The sequence below is a fragment of the Onychomys torridus genome, chromosome 1 (genome assembly GCF_903995425.1).
Source record: "Onychomys torridus chromosome 1, mOncTor1.1, whole genome shotgun sequence".
NCBI classification, from domain to species: Eukaryota; Metazoa; Chordata; class Mammalia; order Rodentia; family Cricetidae; genus Onychomys; species Onychomys torridus.
The window spans coordinates 174,455,586-174,475,334 of record NC_050443.1 but is presented as its reverse complement, the minus strand read 5'-3'; the positions used below and the strand labels follow the sequence as shown (position 1 = coordinate 174,475,334).

Sequence of the window (19,749 nt, the reverse complement as noted above, 5' to 3'; positions counted from 1 at the left end):
CCAGCCTCCTCCATTACTGCTGCTGCATTGCCTGGTATGGTAACAACTTCTCTGCCTCCATTCACTCACCCGGAAGAAGAGGCCCGACATGATGACGCCACCCTCCTCTCTAGGATCGGTCAGGAGTGTTGTGTGAGTTAATTTACATAAAGGACTTGTAGTCACACCTGACAGTACTCACACCTGACACAGTATTCACACCTGACAGTTACCATTAGGAGGAAAACCAGAATCCTATAGGGCCCTTTGTTATTCTCACTTTGACACCTGTTTCCTGAGGCAGGTGGGAGGGGCCCGGGACACCCCAGGCACCACAGGTTCACATGCTGTGTGCTGACCTTGTACCTGGACATACTGAGGTTGTTACTTTTCTGACAGCTTCTATTAAAATTCTAAAAATGGACAATTCAGAAATCCTGGCTGAAAATACCCAGAGCTTTCACAGTAGTACCAAACAAACAAACACACAAACACATAAACAAGAAATTGGAAATGCTGAATACATTCTCTTTCAGTGCCTCCCCAGTGGTAAGGAAAACAGGACAAAGACATTTGACCCTTCCCCTTTGACCTTCATCTCACAGCTCCAAGTCTGCCTTGGGAAATCACAGACAAATGCGAAGATCCATTTAACCAACCATGTCTCACATATGATAGTTTTTTCCTTTAAAACGTTCTTCCTTCCTCCCACCTATCTTCCTAAAATACTTCCTGTCTCAATCCCAGATGCTCTTTTGAGCCCTTCCCTGCCTATGGAAAGGCCCCAGTACTCTGGAAAAACACTCTTCCCTCCCCTGGCTGGCTGGATGTTTTTCCTGCCTTGATGAGTCACAAGTATCTTCCACATCAAGCACTGTCTCCCCCAGTTGAATACTCTTTTGCTTCTGGGCCCTAAATACTCAGACTCAGCTTGAGGAATAGATACTCTGCTGCTAACACAGGCTTTTAGATCTGAGGCCCAAGCATTGTGTTTGTTTTGTAACTAGTAACTTCCCCCTCTGCCTAGTGAGAGAGCTGAGATTTGAACTCAGCTTCCTGACCACGAGGATATTCTAATTTTAAGCCACATTTGCCTTCTTGGTCTCTTATTGAAGAGTCATAAGCAGTTTTCTCCCTTTTCTGCCTGGATTGGCTTCATAGTCAAAAAGCTGGTGGCTGTTCTAAAACAAGCGTGGAGATGGTGTGTCTGTATGCTGCTTTGAGCAGCAAGCACCCTCTGGCCCTGTCTCCCCATCACTCTTGCAGGGCATGCTCTTCCTCCACGGGAGCCCACTGAGGTCTCATGGCAACTTGAAACCTTCCAACTGCCTGGTTGATGGTCGCATGCAAGTGAAGCTATCGGGATTTGGGTTGCGGGAGTTCAAGTATGGCTGCACACACAGGATCTACAACCAGAAGACCACTGACCATTCAGGTAGCCACTGGCAGATTTTAGACCCTGTGGTGGGTATTGTGTTCCCTGAAATATTGTGTGTTCCCCAAAATAAACATATCTGGGGTCAGAGAACAGATAGCCACTAGAACAAAGCCAAAAATGGTGGCTAGAAAATGGGTCAGAGCAAGCCATAACAGAAGTTAGACAGTGGTGATGCATGCCTTTAATCCCAGCACTGGGGAGGCAGAGCCAGGTGGATCTCTGTGTGTTCAAGGCCACTTTAGAAACAGCTAAGCATGGTGACCACGCCTTTAATCCCAGAAACCCAACCTTTAATCCCAGGGAGTGGGGGGCAGAAAGAGAAAGGTATATAAGGCGTGAGAACCAGGAACTAGTAAAGTAAAGCATGTAGTTAGTTAAGCATCTGGTTGATTAAGCGTTCAGGCTTTGGAGCAACACAATTCAGCTGAGATTCATGTGGATGAGGACTTAGAAGCTTCCAGCCTGAGGAAACAGGATCACCTGAGGAACTAGCAAGGTGAGATAGCTGTGGCTTGTTCTGCTTCTCTGATCTTCCAGCAATCACCCCAATAACTGGCCTCAGGTTTGTTCTTATTAGTAAGAACTCTTTGAGATTCATGCTACAAGACCCACTTGCTGTAGGTTAAATAGTCAAAGGGGTTTTGTCCATCTTTGCTTCATGATGCTGCCTTGAAGGGGACCCATGGGTAGTTTTTCCTTTCTAGGTGATGGAGTGAAGTTGTTCAGTCCATCCATGGAGAGTGAGAAAAGAAATCATCGTAGGGGTGGGATGACTCTACAGTGCAAGGCCTGGGTTCGTAGACGGGTTTTCATCTTGCCTTAACTGGGCCACTGGAGCCACCACTGCTCTTCTCCATTGTCATCTGTATTTTCCCATTTTCATTCCATGTTCAGTGTCGATGATAAAGTCTGCAAGGTTGTCCTAGTCAGGGTTACCATTGCTGTGAGGAAACACCGTAACTGGAAGCAACTTGGGGAGGGAAGGGTTTATTCAACTTCCACTTCCACAGTGCTGTTCATCATCAAAGGGAGTCAGCACAGGAACTCAAACAGGGCAGGAACGTGAAGGCAGGAGCTGATACTGAAGCCATGGAGAAGTGCTGCTTACTGGCTTGCTCCTCATGACTTGCTCAGCCTTCCTTCTTATAAACCCAGGACAATCAGCCCAGGGATGACCTCACCCACAATGGACTGGGCCCTCCATCATCAATCACTAATGAAGAAAATGCCCTGCAGCCAAATCTTATGGAGGCATTTTCTCAATTGAGATTCAATCCTTTCAGATGACTCTAGCCTGTGTCAAGGTGAGATAAAACTAGTCAGCACACAGGCTGTTTACAGATAACTTAAGTCCAGGAATACACTGTCTCTTTGGCCAGACATGCTTGAATTTTTTCTTTCATGACCCCTTTTCATTCAGATTTTTATGTGACTCCAGGTGTATAGCTATATGCAGTAGGCACACAAATGAAACATACACTGATTTAGAAAATTACATGAAATTTATTTTAACCAATTACTTGATTTACATATGAATTTATCATTTAGTAGATGGAAACCATCTATTGTATCATGGTACTGGGTAAACTATGGTGAACTTATTTGGGAGCGTCCTCCTTGGTTATTTTCTCCATGGTCCTTCATATGGATAGTGTGAGCTTTCCCAGGCAGATACTCATAGGGTCTGCCATCCTATAGCTCCTGCAGGATGGAAGGAATTGGGAGTAGCCTTCCATCAAAATGGCACCCCATTGTCTTGCAGAACTCTACTGGACAGCCCCAGAGCTGTTGCGGCTTCAGGAGCTGCCCTGGTCTGGCACCCCACAAGGAGATGTTTACAGTTTTGCCATTCTGATGAGGGACTTGATCCACCAGCAAGCCCATGGACCCTTTGATGACCTTGAGGAGGCTCCTGAGGGTAAAGCTGGAGTGTGCTGCTCACGGGAAAGGGAATAGGAGCTTGTGTGTGGGGAGTGGGTGGAGGGAGGGAAGTAAGAGATGATAAGGGTGACAATAATTGGAAGGTCTTTGCACACACACTCATGCATGCAAAATTATTGAAAGAACAACAACAAAAAAGATTGGTCTTTAGACTATCACCCTATCCAGTGACTTTCAAAGCCTGAAGTTTCTGTGAATGTAGGCAGTTTCTTTTAAACCAGACTCCTGTTTCTAATTACCAGCTCAATGAAAGGGTCTCAAAATGAGGGCAGTCCCAAGAGTAGTAGTAGCTCAAGAGTCAGCCAGGCATTCCTGAATTTGGAACCAAGCCAAATGCGTACACACCACTGGCTGAGTCCAAGTGGAGGCCCCCTTCAGTCCTGGAACTCCACTCCCATCTGTTCTTGGCCACAGGGGTCTGAGTGTACCAGGAGAAATCTCTGTGGCAGTCAATATGCTCCTCACAGTAACAACTGCAGGCTAGTCACATGGGCCCGTGTCTTCACAATTGTGTAATTGGATTATAGACAAATGGCTATCTATTTGCTTCTCATGCTTCCCTACAAATAAGCCAGGTTCCATTTGCATAGCAACCCAGTGGTTCTCATGTTCTACCCGGTACTGAGATAGCCTAGAAGCTTTCTAAAACACTGACTTGCTGCTCTCCCCTACTCTGGCCCAGGTTTCTGGCTCAGTAGGTCTGCAGTGATGCCTGCGACTATGCACTTGCATCAACATCTCTGCTATGGCACATTTGAAAACCAGTCTTGGTCCTCCTTGTCTTTGGACCAGCAGAGAGAGTAGTATCTGGAAACTTAAGAAGCTCTGTTTTGAGCCAATCTCTAGATCTGTTGTGGAAATATGGAAACAGGCCCAGAGTATTTACTCCACCTCTCCATCCCAGGCCAGTGTCCTGCCTATTTGCCAAAGACAAAGACGACTGCTTCAAAGCAGTTAATACACTGTAGAAATGATGGGAATGGAAACAGCAGGCTGTGTGTTGCCAGGTAACAAGCCCACATCCTCTCAGGCTTTCTTATTGCCTGATGGACTCTAAATCCAGGGCAGTGGATAGCCCAGCACTGTCTCCATCTCGGCTCCCGAGGCCGTTGCTGTCCCTCAGGTTTGAGTTTTACTTCGGGCTATAAAACATAATTGCTTAAAGTACATTTTTAAGGGAATATATTTTAGGTATTAAAATGTAGACTTAAAGGCATAGCTCATATACAATTTTGTTTTGTTTGGTGTTAGAGACAGGGTCTCATTATGCCCCTCCGGCTGGCCTGGAACTTACTGTGTAGACTAGGCTGGCCTCCAACTTGAAGTGATTATCTTGCTTCAGTCTCCTCAGTGCTGGGATTTCAAGAGGACACCACCAACCCAGCTACACATTGTTTGTAACCAGCAGTTTGTGCTGTATTAGGCCATGCTTTATTCAGAGTGCCCCAGCTTCTCCTGTCTCAACGTTCTGTTTCAGGTACCACACTGTGTTCAGATACCTTCTTATGCATGGCCAGCACCACCCCCTTTATTACCTTGAAGTTTTTGGAAAGTACTAATCAGATATTTTTGATGGGTGTATGATCTGTGTGCATACCTCTGTGTGCTTGTCTGTGTGGCAGTGTACATGTGTTCAGATGCACATGCATGTGTATTCCTGTGTGGAAGCCCAAGGTTGCCGTCTGTAGCTCTCCAACTTACATATCAGGGCAGGATCTCTCATTGAACCCAGAGCTTGCCTTTCTGGCTATCCAGGCCAGCTATCTTGCTTGGAAAAGCCCCTGTCACTACTTTGCAAGTACAGGGACTCTAGGCAGGCCACCACACCCACCAGGCATTTGCACAGATTCTGGGATTCCAACTCTGGTCCATCTTCTTGTATGGCAAATGCTTTCCCAGGGAGCCATCCCCTGCTCCCCAGCCCTGGACGATATTGTATGGATCAGTTCACATTTGGAACATCTGACATTTTCTTTTTCCCATGGTTATTCTGGGGTTATATGTGTTGGGGGGAAGCTTGCCGAATGTCATTTTTTAAAATAAATTGTCATTTTTGTGACATTGCAAATTCTCAATGATGTAATTATGAACACAGCTGTCAAAGCTGATGTTGACTTTGACTACCTGACTGTTGATAGAGCTCTTCTTGATTTCATCCTTCCATACTGGAAAGAAGTCAGTACGTATAGGCTGTATGAAATCCAGAATTACTATAGCTGTTGTATAGAATTCTCTGTAATGGATCGATCTACTTGATTCCGTTTATTTGTTCCTTCAGTTGTTAATATCTGTCAGTACAGACTCATGGAAATTTTCTGCTTATTGTGGCTCAAATGGTTCCATTTCTGGCTGTCCAGTTTCAGTCAGTGGCATGGTCTCTTGGATACACAGCCACTTTGTGCTTTATTTCACTTTTCAGGGCTTTCCTGCTTCCCAGAACTAAAGATTCTCTAGGTTTGTCTTCACACCCCAGCTCAGTACCACACACCCCAGCTCAGTACTACACACCTCCTGCTCAGTACTACACCCCCTACTCAGTACTACATACCCCTGCTCAGTACTACACACCTCCTGCTCAGTACTACACACCGCTGCTCAGTACTACACACCCCTACACCCCTGCTCAGTATTACACACCTCCTGCTCAGTACTACACACCTCCTGCTCAGTGCTACACCCCCTACTCAGTACTACACACCCCTGCTCAGTACTACACACCCCTGCTCAGTACCACACACCCCTGCTCAGTACCACACACCCCCTGCTCAGTCTTACACCCCTGTTCAGTACTACACACCCCCTGCTCAGTAATACATACCTCCCTGTTCATCACTATGCCCTCCTGCTCAGTGTTAAACAGCCCCTGCTCAATGCTACACACACCCCTGCTCAATGCTACACACACCCCTGCTCAATGCCACACACCCCTGCTCAATGCTATATACCCCTGCTCAATGCTACATACACCCCTACTCAATGTTACATACCCTCTGCATAGTAATACATACCTCCCTGTTCAGCACTACACCCCCTGCTCAGTGCTGCACTCCCCCGCCTCTCCCCCCTCCCCATTCTGTACTACACATTCCCTTCTCAGTATGAGAAACAGATCCTTCTCCAAGCAGCCCTGGCTTCTTTCTTTAGATGGTGTTACCTGGGCAGTAAGGATGCTGTTTACTCCTGGAGCATTGTGACTTCCAGCCCTCTTCAGGAGGTGGGAGTGTAGATGTGTGCAGAAACCCATAGGTACACATACAAGACACAATACACAATCTGCATCTATATAAGCTAAGCGTGAATTCATAATGATATGGCCACCTTGATCTCATCACCACTGCTCTTCGCTCCAGTCTCCATTGCTTATCTGGGACCTCCATCTCCAACAGTGTGAACCTGGCTTCTGCCATCTGCTGTCTGTCTACTTATTGTTCAGTGTTTTAAACTTGTTAACTGGACCTCATAAGAAGCAACTAGAGCATAGCTATGGGTGGAAGAATTGTGAATAGCTCCTTTTGCTTTTAATTTCAGACATCATGTGGGTCCACACCTTTCCCCACCCTACTTCAGCAAAATCACACACACAGCAGTTAAATCCTGTTCTTATGGCCTGGGCCTACCCCCAGCGTTTCTCATATCCTGGCTGATAATTTTAAAAAGCAGTGTTTTCATTCCTTAAACTTAACTATACTCTGAACTTCCCTAGGTGTTACCAGATATTCAATGCCCATGTGGCCACCATTACAATGTCAAAGAGGATATGGAACCCCCTCCTCATTTACCTCCCTACAACTTCTGCAACCCCCTCCAAAACTCACAGTTGCCTCCAGACTATGATTTTGCTTTTCTAGACTTGATTAACAGATCACATGCATACACACCCTTTTCCTACCAGCTCCTTCTGCTGAGCAGCATGCACTCAGTGTTCACTTCTGCTGCTGCTGGGTAAATAATTCTTATATTAAAATATGTATGCATTGTTCTCAAAATATTTCCTTCTTAAGAGGCGGGGATGGAATCCTTGGCAAGTGTTGGTGGGAGCCAATGGAGAAGAGAAAGGAAGCAGATTTGCAACACTGGACTGTCAGGAAGACAGTAGCATTTATTCATTACAATCGCTTACATGAAGCAGAGGATATAAAATTGTATGGAGCACACTTTGGAGAGCTGGGCGTCAAGTGCCTCTCCACTTGGGAGGTCAGCCAGAGAAGTGCTACTTTCAAAAGCCTTGGTTTGGAAACTGATGTGTCAGGGTGGCCTACATTTCCATTCGACTGTTTAATTTTCTAGAAGAATCTAGAACTCTTATGCACATATCTAGATTGTCCTGGAATTCAAATATGTTGTTTATTTTAAACTTTGTTTTCAAATTGGTGGGTCCCATCACCATTTAGACAGGCCTATGTTGAGTGGCAAAGCTTTGTAGCTTATGTTTATCCAAGCCTCAACTGATTTCAGAAATCATCAGCCGCATCAAAGACCCCAGAGCACCAGTTCCACTTCGACCATCTCTGTTGGGGGATAAAGGTGATGAAAAGATTGTCGCCCTGGTGAGGGCCTGCTGGGATGAGTCTCCCGAGCAAAGGCCCACCTTCCCTTCCATCAAGAAGACGTTACAAGAAGCCAGTCCCAGTGGGTGAGTCAACTGCAATAGGTTCTTCCTTCTAGTCTTTCAGCCAATGGGAACTGAAAAATATCCACAGCTTTGATAACTTCCAGGTAGATCTTCTGTTTGTCCTTCCCTTCTCTTCCTTTCCTTCCCTCCCCCCTCCTCCTTCCCCCTCCTTTCCTGCCTCTTACTCATCCCCCTTGACCCCTCTTCATGTATCCATTTCATGTCCACAGTACACAAAGTATGTTCTACATGCTGGTTAAAGTGCAGTAACAGAGTCTTCACTTGCTTTGTGAACATGAATCAGACATGAATAATGTCACTGCCCACTGGACCTTTTCAGACATCTCTAATCAGTTAAGGCTCTCTTTCCCAGGGAGTTTGGACACTGTCTTAGTATCCTTTTCAACTGTTTTCCAAGGATCATAACTAATATTTGTGGTTGGACTACAGGATAAAAATCATTCCCCAACTTTAGATTATCACTCATTTGTGTTATTCCACAGAGCCAAGGATCAAATCCCGGGCCTTGTGTGTCTAGGCAAGGGGATGCCAATGAGCTAACTGCCAGTCTTATAATTGGCAATTGACTTTGGGTTAAGCTTGCCTCTCAAATCCGTTTTTCAATAGCAGCTTCCTAAATATTAGGCTGATGGTATCACTTCTAAAAAAGTATTTATTTATGTGTTTGTGTGTGTGTGTTCTTAATTTATGTGAACCAAGTGACTGTAAGCATCAGTGGATGCCAGAGATTGGTGTTCAATTTCCTGGAACTGGAGTTAGAGGCAGTTGTAAGCTGCCTTTTGGGTACTGGGAACCTGGGTCCTCTGCAAGAGCAGAAAGTGCTATTAACCACTGAGCCACCTCTTCAGCACCATGATAGTATCCTTTCTCCCTCCCTCCCTCCCTCCCTCCCTCCCTCCCTCCCTCCCTCCTTCTTCCTTCCTTCCTTTCTTTCTCCCCCCCCCCTCTCTCTTTCTCTCTTTTTTAAAAATTTTATTTTGAGATTAAGTTCTTACTGTGTAGTCCTGCCTGTCTTGGAACTCGCCACATAGACCAAGCTGGTCTTGGACTCACAGAAGCTTGCCTGTATTTGCCTCCCCAGTTCTGAGATTAAAGGTATATGCCACCACCCTGTAAGACAAATTGATAAACAATTTTATTAATAAAAAACCTGGAGCTAGATATTGGGATGAATGATGAAAGATCAGAGAAACAGAACAAGCCATAGCCAACCTCACCTCACCTCACCAACTTGTCAGTCTCCAGAGAGAGCTACTTCCTGTATACCCACGCCTATATCCCTTTCTGTGCCCTGCCGTCTTACATCCTCTTTCCACCCAGCTACATCATTTTGCTCTTTGTGCCCAGCTCTATCACTTCCTGTCTGTCTGTACAGACCTCCAGACCTCTATGGTTAACTACTGGTGGGATTAAAGGCGTATGCCACTATGCTTAGCTTTGTTCCCAGTGTGGCCTTGAACTCAGAGATCCAGATGAATCTCTGCCTCCTGAATGCTGGAGTTAAGGGTGTGTGCCTGATGTCTATGTTAAATATAGTGGCTAGCTTTTTCCTCTGATCTCCATGCAAGCTTTATTTATTAGAGCACAAATAAAATATCACCACCCCACCCCAGGCTTGATGGTATAATTTTTAATATGTTGAAAGTTTAATTCCCCAGAGGTAGCTTGAGGAGGCAGAAAGAGCTCTGGCCTGAAAGTGTCTACTTCTAATTTTCCCATTTAACTTGGCATCTTTAACATAACAGCCTGTGTTCTTTTTCAGGTTACAATGGGATTTTTAGTTTCTAATTTTTATATTATTTTAATTGCTATATGAAATATTGATATTAATTGTATAAAATATGATGTTTCAAAATATGTATTATTTGTCTTATGGTCCCAACAGTAAGACAAACTTATTTCCTACCTGAGTCTTAGTCTTCTCATCTGAAAGGCGAGAGAGTTAGGTGATCTCTTAGGGGCATGCTGAAAGGGAGTCTAGACACGATCCATGTTGAGCAATCTGAGAACTGCCACATTCTGCAATCTGTACTTTTTCACTTTGTTGTAACTGTGGCATGGGACATGCTGGGAAGTGAGGAAGAGCCATCAAAGGCTGCTGATTGTCAGCTGGCCACAAGATTCTCCTCTAGGCATTTCACACACATTTACTCCTGGAATGTCTGCTGGCTGTCAGATTCACCTCCTAGGCATTTTATAAACATTAGCTCCTGGAATCCCCAGAAAACCACATTCCAGGTACATTTTTCAGATGAGTAAACTGAGGCTCAGGGCCGGGCACAGTACAGTCTTCCTGTGAGGCTTTGCCAACATTGTCAATTCACTGCTGCCACGGGCAGTCCTTCCAGAGCAAGAAGGGCAGGAAGTATTTCCCGGGATATATGCGTCTGGGAGTTGTGTCTCCACTGTGGTCCTAGGGCTCCTGGAAAAGGGTGCTAACACCTGCATCCTTTCAAAGCCGTGTGAGCATCTTGGATAGCATGATGGGCAAGCTGGAAATGTATGCCAATCATCTGGAGGAAGTGGTGGAAGAACGGACCTGCCAGCTGGTGACAGAGAAGAGGAAGGTTGAGAAACTCCTGTCCACCATGTTGCCAAGGTATTCAGGAGCAGTGGTGGGGCAGGCCAAAAACAGCCCGAGGAAGAAGAAATTCGCTGTCTTAGCAGTTCCTCTGTTCTTTTTCTAAGAGAATATTAAGCTTTGTAAAAGGGGACCAAGCAGGGGAAGAAGTTCTGGGTAGTGGGGTGGGCAGGGAAGGAGGGAGGGAGGGAGGGAGGGAGGGAGAGAGAGAGAGAGAGAGAGAGAGAGAGAGAGAGAGAGAGAGAGAGAGAGAGAGAGAGAGTTGTGTATGCATGCAAAAGTTGGCAAGTTAGCCCTTCTTATTAATGAAAGTATAGGCAAACCTCCCCAGTCCACAGGAATGGAAGCTACTGTGTGGTCTATGTGGAAGGCAGTAGGACACAGTCACTAGATGGCAGTCTAGCTTCATGTCTAACCACTAATGCAACACACCTGCTCGCACGTGCCTGTGAAATCTTTGCTTAGTTCAATAAGTGCCTGGAGCATCAAATTCATTAATTACTTTGACTTTGTTCTGTTTTCGTCTGTGCATTCTCTGAACACTGGGAAAATCATTTGCTGTCAAAATTCTTGTACACTTGAATGTCAGGCAAAAGGTGGGAGTGGGGAATATTTATTTTGAGATAGGGTCCCAATATGTAGCTCTGGCTGCCTTGGAACTGTGTAGATAAGGCTGTTTTTGAACTCACAGAGATCCACCTGCCTCTGCCTCCCAAGTGCTGGGATTAAAGGCATGGTCCATCATATCTGTCTAGAGCAGTGGTTTTCAACCTGTGAGTTGTGACCCTCTTGGCAAACTGCTATCTCCAAAAATATTTACGTTATTATTCATAACAGTAACAAAATTGTGGTTACGAAGTAGCAAAGAAAATAATTGTATGGTTGGGGTTACCACAACATAAGTAGCTGTATTCAAGGGTTGCAGCATTAGGAAGGTTGAGAACTACTGGTCTAGAGCATAGGGGATTTGAATGCACTCATAATAAGAGAATAGTTGGTTGAAGTAAAAGTATTGGTTTGTGGATTGGTGGGTGATTACATTCACTTCCACATGCAGACACTAAGTCTCTACCATCAAACTCCGTATTCAATAGACAGAAATAGATATTTTCAGTGAGAAAATGTTTTTAATGAAGCCATGTATGTGCCTTGTCCCTGACCTCCACTCTCTCTTACAATTTATAACCACCACTTAAAATATCTCTCTAGAGAAAATGCAAGTGAATAAATGCATGTCACAAGACTCCCTCTAGATGGTGAATTTAATAAGTGAAAAGCTGGCCCACCAGAGCTAAAAGGTCTGTAGAAGGTTGGCTTTGCCCAGAGCCATGGGAGTGCAAACACGCATGAGTTTGCTAAGCACTGTTCTTTCTCTGCAGCTTCGTTGGCGAGCAGCTCATGGCTGGAAAGTCTGTGGAACCAGAACATTTTGAGTCTGTCACCATATTTTTCTCTGACATTGTGGGATTCACAAAACTGTGCTCTCTCAGCTCCCCCTTGCAAGTGGTGAAACTCCTCAATGACCTGTACAGTTTGTTTGACCACACAATACAAACACATGATGTGTACAAGGTGAGCTGTGACCTGTGCAGACTCCTTATCTATTGTCTCGGGCTGACTGAGGACAGACCACATCTCAGTTCATCTTAATTCATGGCAGAGACTCGACATTTTGTTTCTGTTGTCTTCTTGGGAAGGGGCTTGATCAGTCCCAGTTGTACATGCTTGTCCAGAGTCACTGTGTGGGGCCAGCAGATGATTCAGTCACTAAAGTGGGTGTCTTGCAATCTGGAAGACTTGAATTTGATCCCCAGGACCCACATAAAAATAAGCAGGGCTTCATGGTACAAAGTATTCAGCACTGGGGAGACTGAGTCAGGTAGATTGCTGAATCACTGGCCAACCATCTTAATTGGTGAGTTCCAGGCCAATGAAAGACCTTGGTGTCTCAAAATCCAAGGTGGGCAGTACCTAAAAAATGATAGTTGAGATTTCCTCTTGCTTCTATCTACATGAAATAACTCTCTCTCTCTCTCTCTCTCTCTCTCTCTCTCTCTCTCTCTCACTCACACACACACACACACACACACACACACACACACACACACAAACACACACCATTGCTACCAATACTCTGTATCTTCACCCATTATTTTAATTTCACAGTAAACATGTTTGTAAAGAGGCATTGGCCAGTACTGAACATGTGTCCTTCAGTTCCTGGGGATCTTATAGCCACTACCTTTAGATCCTCTACGAATCTTCCTTCTGTTGGTATAATCCTTAGAAATCCAGGGTGAAGACAGACTCTTCAAATTTAGTCTGCCAGGCTGCAGCTAAAGGGCAGATGGTAGCTATGACCTGCATGGTGCCACTCAAGGGGGCATCTAAACATGGTTCCCCAGAAAGAGATGGAGGAGGACAGCAAAGCAGCAGTGGTGTGACTTTGTGTGCATAGTGGTGCTGATGCTGCTCTGTGGGTTATTAGACCTCTTTCTGGGGAGGGTCAGATCACGGTTTAGAAGAGTGCTCTGTGTCTATGCCTCTATGTACCCGCTAGGCAGCCACACCAGTACCACCCTGCCCATGACTCCAGAACTCCTCCTCTACATCTACCCATGTCCTGGGACAGACAAGGTTTGGGGGACACTGTGGCCATATCCCGAAGTGACAAATACCAACTGGGCATCCCCTAGTATTCCCCACAAATGACGATGGAACAGAGAGCCCTTGAGAGCTGATCCTCACTCCTGCTCTGCCTAGGGTGGTATCCCCTGGAATTTTCCTCCTAGCTCCCTCTCTACCAGAGCACTTGGCATGGATGGCTATAACATCTGGTTTGTGTTTGTGAAGGTTGTTCTCAGGAGGGAGAAAGTGGCCTACAACAGGGTTAGACATGTTGATTTTTATAATTTTGGGGTCACAAGGAGAGAAGTGTTCCCACAGGCAGAAGTTTTTCTACTATCTGACTAATATAGTGGCCTTCCACACCTTCTTTGGGTTCTACTGGATACAACTATGTCTGCAAAAGGCTGAAGCCCTGAGCTTCTAGTCTTCAGTTACTTCCATGCCAATGAAGACTCTGGACTCTGGTTTTATTAGGTCTGGTGGAGAGGAGCATAGATTAGTGATCCAAATGTGTGTATAAGTGAGTGCATTTTGAATGGTATGTAAGTGTTTCTAAGTCCTTGTGTGGTGCGAGGACATTTCGGGTTGGCTAATAATGAACTCTACTTGAGAGATGCACTTGACCCTTGAGGATTTACCCAATTTGTACGTGGATGCTTGTCTGATTGGTTCTGACATTGAGCTAGGGAAATATGGCACCAGGTCATCAGGTCTAGAGATGCAAGCAGAGTCTATGAGGAGAAGAAACGGTCTGTGGAGGAGCCAGGGCAAGAACACACACCAGAAGAAAAGCTGGACCCAGGTGGAGTGGAGACCAATGAAAGAGTGGAGCTTTGGAGTGTGGGGCCTCAGGAGAGGGGCTGGGAACATGGTGGTCTTGTCTAAACCCGTCAGCTCATTATCTAGGGCCTCCCTCGTGGAAAACTAAGAGCATTTCTTCGTGTCATTTCCAGGTTGAGACAATCGGAGATGCGTACATGGTGGCCAGCGGGCTTCCCATCCGCAATGGAGCTCAACATGCAGCTGAGATTGCCACCATGTCCTTGCATTTGCTCAGTGCCACCGCCCACTTTCAGATTGGGCACATGCCTGAGGAGAGACTCAAGCTCCGGATAGGCCTCCACACAGGTAGACTATGGCAGGTGGCAGACAGTCCCTGAAAGACCATGTCCATGCCTGAGGCTTTTAGAAACACCGTCATTAAATGTACCAGGGGACCACAGAATGCACATATATTTCCAATTAGTTGAACTGATTTATGAGAATAAGAATATGCAGAAAGTCTGAGATGTTTAAAAAATGGGCAGGCAGAGCAAGGGAGCCATGCGGGACTCCATTTCCCTTATGCTTCCCTTCCACATCCCTTTGGTACCTTCTCTTTTTGTCAAACTCATGGGTTTGTGACTTGCAGATGAGTGACCCCTACTTGGTTTAATATTCTTTTATTACTTAAAAAAATTGAGGGAGTCTTGTAGTTGGGAGTCACAGTTGCAGTTGGCCTCAAATTTGTGATCTTTCTGCCTCAACCTCCCTGAAGATACAGGCAGACACATGTCTTGATACCCCTTTGAGCAAATGCTTCACATTTTCCTTCTGCATGAGTCCTCCCCCGAATTATGCAGCCATGGTCCCACTATCCAACTAAAAACAAGCCTGATTTCCAGTCAGAATTATTTCCTCAAGTTCATACTGCTGTGGACTTCGTTTACATCTGCAGTTCATAAATAATGTGGTTAAGGTTCGACTGTTGATTTCTACAAGAAGTGTAAGCAACCTGTACAGGCTTTAAGGCACTCTACAATATATGTTGTCAAGCATTGCTACAAAAGGGTACTCAGATAAATATTTATTGCATTAATTTCCTCTATGGACTTGATGGCCTGTGTGGAGCCCAGCCTTGGGAAATGCAGGCAATTAGACCCTTCTATTGTTCCCTCCTTAGGTCCTGTGGTAGCCGGTGTGGTGGGAATCACCATGCCCAGATACTGTCTGTTTGGAGACACTGTGAACATGGCATCTAGAATGGAAAGCAGCAGTTTACGTGGGTATCATTTGCCAAGCTCTGCAAGCATGCTATCCCTGTCCCCCAAGTCCTCTATCTTTAACCAGTGGGTATTTTTAGAAATTCATTTGCATTTCGTCTCTTGTTTTCCATCTGGAAGAGAAGATCATTATTCCCAGGAGACAACCTGAGCCACCAGCTGTGTAGACAACATTTTCCCGTGTGCCCAGTGGAGCTACATAAACACATATGCCTTCCTCCTTTTAAATCTCTCCCTGTCTCTCTCTCTCTCTCTCTCTTTCTCTCTCTCTCTCTCTCTCTCTCTGTGTGTGTGTGTGTGTGTGTGTGTGTGTGTGTGTGTGTGTGTGTGTGCGCATGTGAGGACAGATATCAGGTATTTTCTCTACTGTCCACCTTACCTTTTGGGACAGGGTTTCTTACTGAGGCTGAAGTTCACTCATTGACTAGGCTGGGTGGTCAGTGAGCTCTTGGAATTCACTGGTCTCTATCCCCCAACATTGGAGTTATAGACATGAACCATGCCCAACTCTTCCATGGGTGCTGGGGATCCAAACTCAGGTCCTTCTGCTTGCATAGTGAGCACTTTACCCTCTAAGCTATCCCTTCAGCCTCTTCTGCCGTTCTTAGCAAACTACACACAGTGAAAGCGTATAAGAACAAAGCACAAATTACAAGGTTTTTTTTGTAGGGCTAAACAGTAAATATTTTATTTTAGGGGCCATCAGTGTCTGTTGCAACTACTTTTTTTGGGGGGGGTGTGGTTTCAAGATAGGGTTTCTCTGTAGCTTTGGAGGCTGTCCTGGAACTCATTCTGTAGACCAGGCTGGCCTCGAACTCACAGAGATCCACCTGTCTCTGCCTCCTGAGTGCTGGATTAAAGGTGTGCAGCACCAGCGCTGGCTCAGTTGTAGCTACTTAACTCTGTGCAGTAGTTCAAAAGTAGCTTTAGAAAATGTAAATGTATACCAAGACCCTGTTCCAGAAAACTTTATTTGCAAACACGAATAGTGGGCAGACTGGCCTGTGAGTAGTGTGGTTCCATCTTTGGGGTAGAGTATGTTCCTGGTGGTGTGGAGGAAATCTATGACCAGAACTCCATGAAGCACCATATTCATGTGTGTTTTCATGTGTGTTTTTTAGTAACTTTATTGAATCAGCAATTACTTGAGATACATGGTGTGTGTGTGTGTGTGTGTGTGTGTGTGTGTGTGTGTGTGCTATTTTTCTGTTGAAACATGGAAAAAATTCCTCAGTGGTTAAAGTTTCAAAGAATTTAGGTCTCCATTATTTTGAAAGTACTGATTTCTCACAATGTATAAACACACACAGTTATTTCATTGTCCAAGTTAATCAACCCACGTGAAAACACAGATTAAACCCATCAGCTTGTGAGGAAAGGGCTGGAGTAAAGGCAGAAGCCGGCTACTTAGGCAGGCTCCCAAACTGTTTCTGTGTGCACCTTCGGTTACGGTAACATATTCAGTAGTATGTCTTCAGTTCATCCCAGGAGTTTGAGAAACCCAGGGATCCTCCATTCATGGGGACGGTCAACTTGCAGAACGAGTTAGTTCTGTGTTCCTAAACTAAATGCTGACAAGCATCCATCAGTATCCAATGCATGGGTGGGGACACATCCCAACCTATGTGTCCCAGACACTGGGTATTATTTGTGCTTTACATTCATCTATCTGCGTATGTATGTATGTATGTATGTATGTATGTATGTATGTATGTATGTATGATCATATGATCTATCTATGTATCTATGTATCTATCTATGTATCTATCTATCTATCATCTACCTACACCTACCTACCTACCTTCCTAACTTACCTATCAATTCGTAAAGTGTCTTATTTCATCCCAGGCTCATGATGTAGTCAAGACTGGTCTTGAACTCCAGATCCCCTGTCTCTGCTTCCCATGGACTGGGATTATGATGCTCAGCTGCATGTTTTGTTTCATGGGGAGCTCTGGAGAACAAAGAACGAGAGTAAGGCTGGTCCCTCTCCAGAAGCCTTCACGCACCGATTCCTCTGTTGACTCGATGTTAACCAGGCAATGGTGGTTTCTGGCAGCTCTCCGGATCCATGTTTCTCAGAGCACCGCAGGGGCTCTTCTAGCAGCAGGAGGGTATCATCTGCAAAAGAGAGGCACCATTGCAGTCAAGGTAAGGCCATGACTGTGTTTCATTTTCCCAGTTTGTGCCCTTGATGGACATGTCAAAGAATTGGGGGAGATGAGGGAATCTCTATGGAGAGATGCAAAGAGATTTGCGAGGGCTCTCAGAAGGCTTTGGTAACTGCTGGATCTGTCTCCTGAGGAGATGACTCAGACCCCTGAGTGGTCATATATAGATTTCCGATAGAAAATACCTTAGTTGTCACTTCTGAGGGATGCCTTTTCTGCTACCAAATAGTCTTTCAGCTTACACTTGAACACTCCAGTGAAGTCCCTCACACAAAATCACACAAAGTGAACACAACCCTCTTTCCTTCTGTGTCCCTTCCCCTGGGACCAACATGTCCAGACAGAGGAGACAGAAATCTATTGGTTGGCCTCAGAGATACTAGGACCTCTTCTCTATGCAATACAAAACGCTCTTACTGTTTTTTCTGTCTTCTTCATTGCGGCCTGTTTCCAAATGATTGGATGACACATCCTCATCACCTCCTTCAGATTTCCCTTTCCTGGGGTGAGGGAGGGGAGGAGAACAGCTGCTCCTCTGGAGATGTTCTCACTATCATCTTGGAGATGTGCACATAGCAGCAGTGGTGGTCACCATGACACTGGCTGTTTGAGTAGGGATGGAAACCAAGAAAAGGAAGTGAAAAGGTAAGGGCATGCATGGGCTGTAGCTGCCTAGCATGTCTGAGGACCTAGGTTCATTCCCCAGTACTGCCAGAGGTAGGGGCATTGGGAAGTGAGAGAGAAGTGAGCAACATCAGCTCCCTCTGCCAGGGCACTGTATCCCTCCAGCAGGTAGACAGGAGACCTTCTGCCAGCAGTTCTGTAGTGCCTTCTTGGGATGTTGTCCCCTCCTGATTGGTGATTGGAGGACTTGGTTGTACATGTGGAAAACCGGCATGGTGGTAATGCTGAGCATGAGGATTTTATGTACACACGTATGTGAGGTGCTTTCCTTGGCACCCAAGTCACACTAAGAATTCAAATTATATTTTTAAGATTGGGGAGGAGGGCACTGGAGTTTATTCTTTGCAGGCCTTTCCACAGAAGAACATGACTGACTGTCCATGTAGCCACCAGGATTTTATATACAAAGAGGTTATTTCTTTCAAAGGGGTGGTTCCTGTTCTCTAGCCCAGCGAGGCAGACCCAGCCAGGCATCCTCCATGCCAGCTGCTCACCAGACCCTTCTTGCTTCCCACAGGGCAAGGGAGAACAGACGACCTTCTGGTTGAAAGGCAAAGATGGCTTCACTATCCCGCTCCCCGAGTTTACTGAGGAGGAAGAAGCTAAAGGTCCAGAGATCTTGTGAGGTGGGTATGTTCTTTCAAGATATTTGTAGAGCCCCACGAATGTCCGTGGGATCCTTTTGGGGGAAATGCATCCATTCATTATCCATCCCTCTGAAGAGGTGTAGTTCTGGGCACTGAATCCATCTCCCACTAGGGGGCACTGTCTGACTGGAAGCCCTTCCTGCTTCTAACTTTGCTCCCAGACTGCCGCCTAGTGTGCACTTGGAAGAGGTGGGTAGAGAGTACTCACTTCCTGGGATGGCCGGCCACAGAGACTCATGAATCTGCCTAAAATCTGTTTCCTCCTAGAAGAGGGAAAGAGAAAGATAAAGCCTGGGCAAAAAATGCACTCGACCTTTCTCTCGCAAGGCAGCTAAGCAGCTTAGAAGGAACTAGGAGTCCCTCCTCCCCCTCAGCATGAGCTCAAGACAGAAACAATTCCACATGAGCACCTAGGTCCTGAAGCTTGTGCCAGGTGGTTACAGAGGAAGACTCACTGCGAACTAAATGGCCTGGTTCTCAACTCTGTGAGTGCAATGGATAATATCCTGTTATTGCCTGTTTTTCCTACACACCAAACAACATCTCTGGACCAAGCAACATCTCTGGAAACCAAGACGTGAATTTTAACTGGAATTTTCCACTCATTTATGCACAAAGAGTATAGTTTAACAAATCCAGCTGAGGAAGATGAGTCTATCTGATCCTGTGCTAACTATTTTCCCTTTTGCACAAAAAATTAAGTTCTGTGTTGAATTGTTTGGGGATTATTTTAATGGATCTCTGGACCTACTGTTTCTTACGACACTTATTTCTTGGCACCTTGTATCTCCCTAGCCCACGTGGTTGCTAGGTAGTACAGGAATGTTCAGATGAAATGCTACTTTTGAGAACTTTTTTCTGTTAAAGTTCCCAAGAATGAAGAAGTGAGAGCAGTTATATTTTCTCTGTTGCTGGTGTGTTCTGTGGCTATGTTTTTGAGTACTGTATTAGGAAACAAACTACTTTTTGATTTATTGGGGCGCTTTCATGCCCATATTTACAAAA

The 19,749-nt window shown here is 45.4% G+C and overlaps 1 protein-coding gene across 1 annotated transcript in view; it reads left to right on the top strand.

Annotated features, from left to right (window-relative positions):
* Positions 1-18,787, top strand: part of LOC118575959 (guanylate cyclase 2G-like) — a 44,964-nt gene extending 26,177 nt beyond the window's left edge. The window contains exons 13-21 of the mRNA XM_036176317.1: positions 1,246-1,414; positions 3,180-3,335; positions 7,814-7,991; positions 10,450-10,590; positions 11,952-12,144; positions 14,154-14,328; positions 15,143-15,241; positions 17,302-17,393; positions 18,615-18,787. Of these exons, the coding sequence (XP_036032210.1) occupies positions 1,246-1,414; positions 3,180-3,335; positions 7,814-7,991; positions 10,450-10,590; positions 11,952-12,144; positions 14,154-14,328; positions 15,143-15,241; positions 17,302-17,393; positions 18,615-18,722 (1,311 nt within the window). The 3' untranslated portion in view covers positions 18,723-18,787. The remainder of the gene's footprint in view (positions 1-1,245; positions 1,415-3,179; positions 3,336-7,813; positions 7,992-10,449; positions 10,591-11,951; positions 12,145-14,153; positions 14,329-15,142; positions 15,242-17,301; positions 17,394-18,614) is intronic.
* The last annotated feature ends 962 nt before the right edge of the window (positions 18,788-19,749 follow it).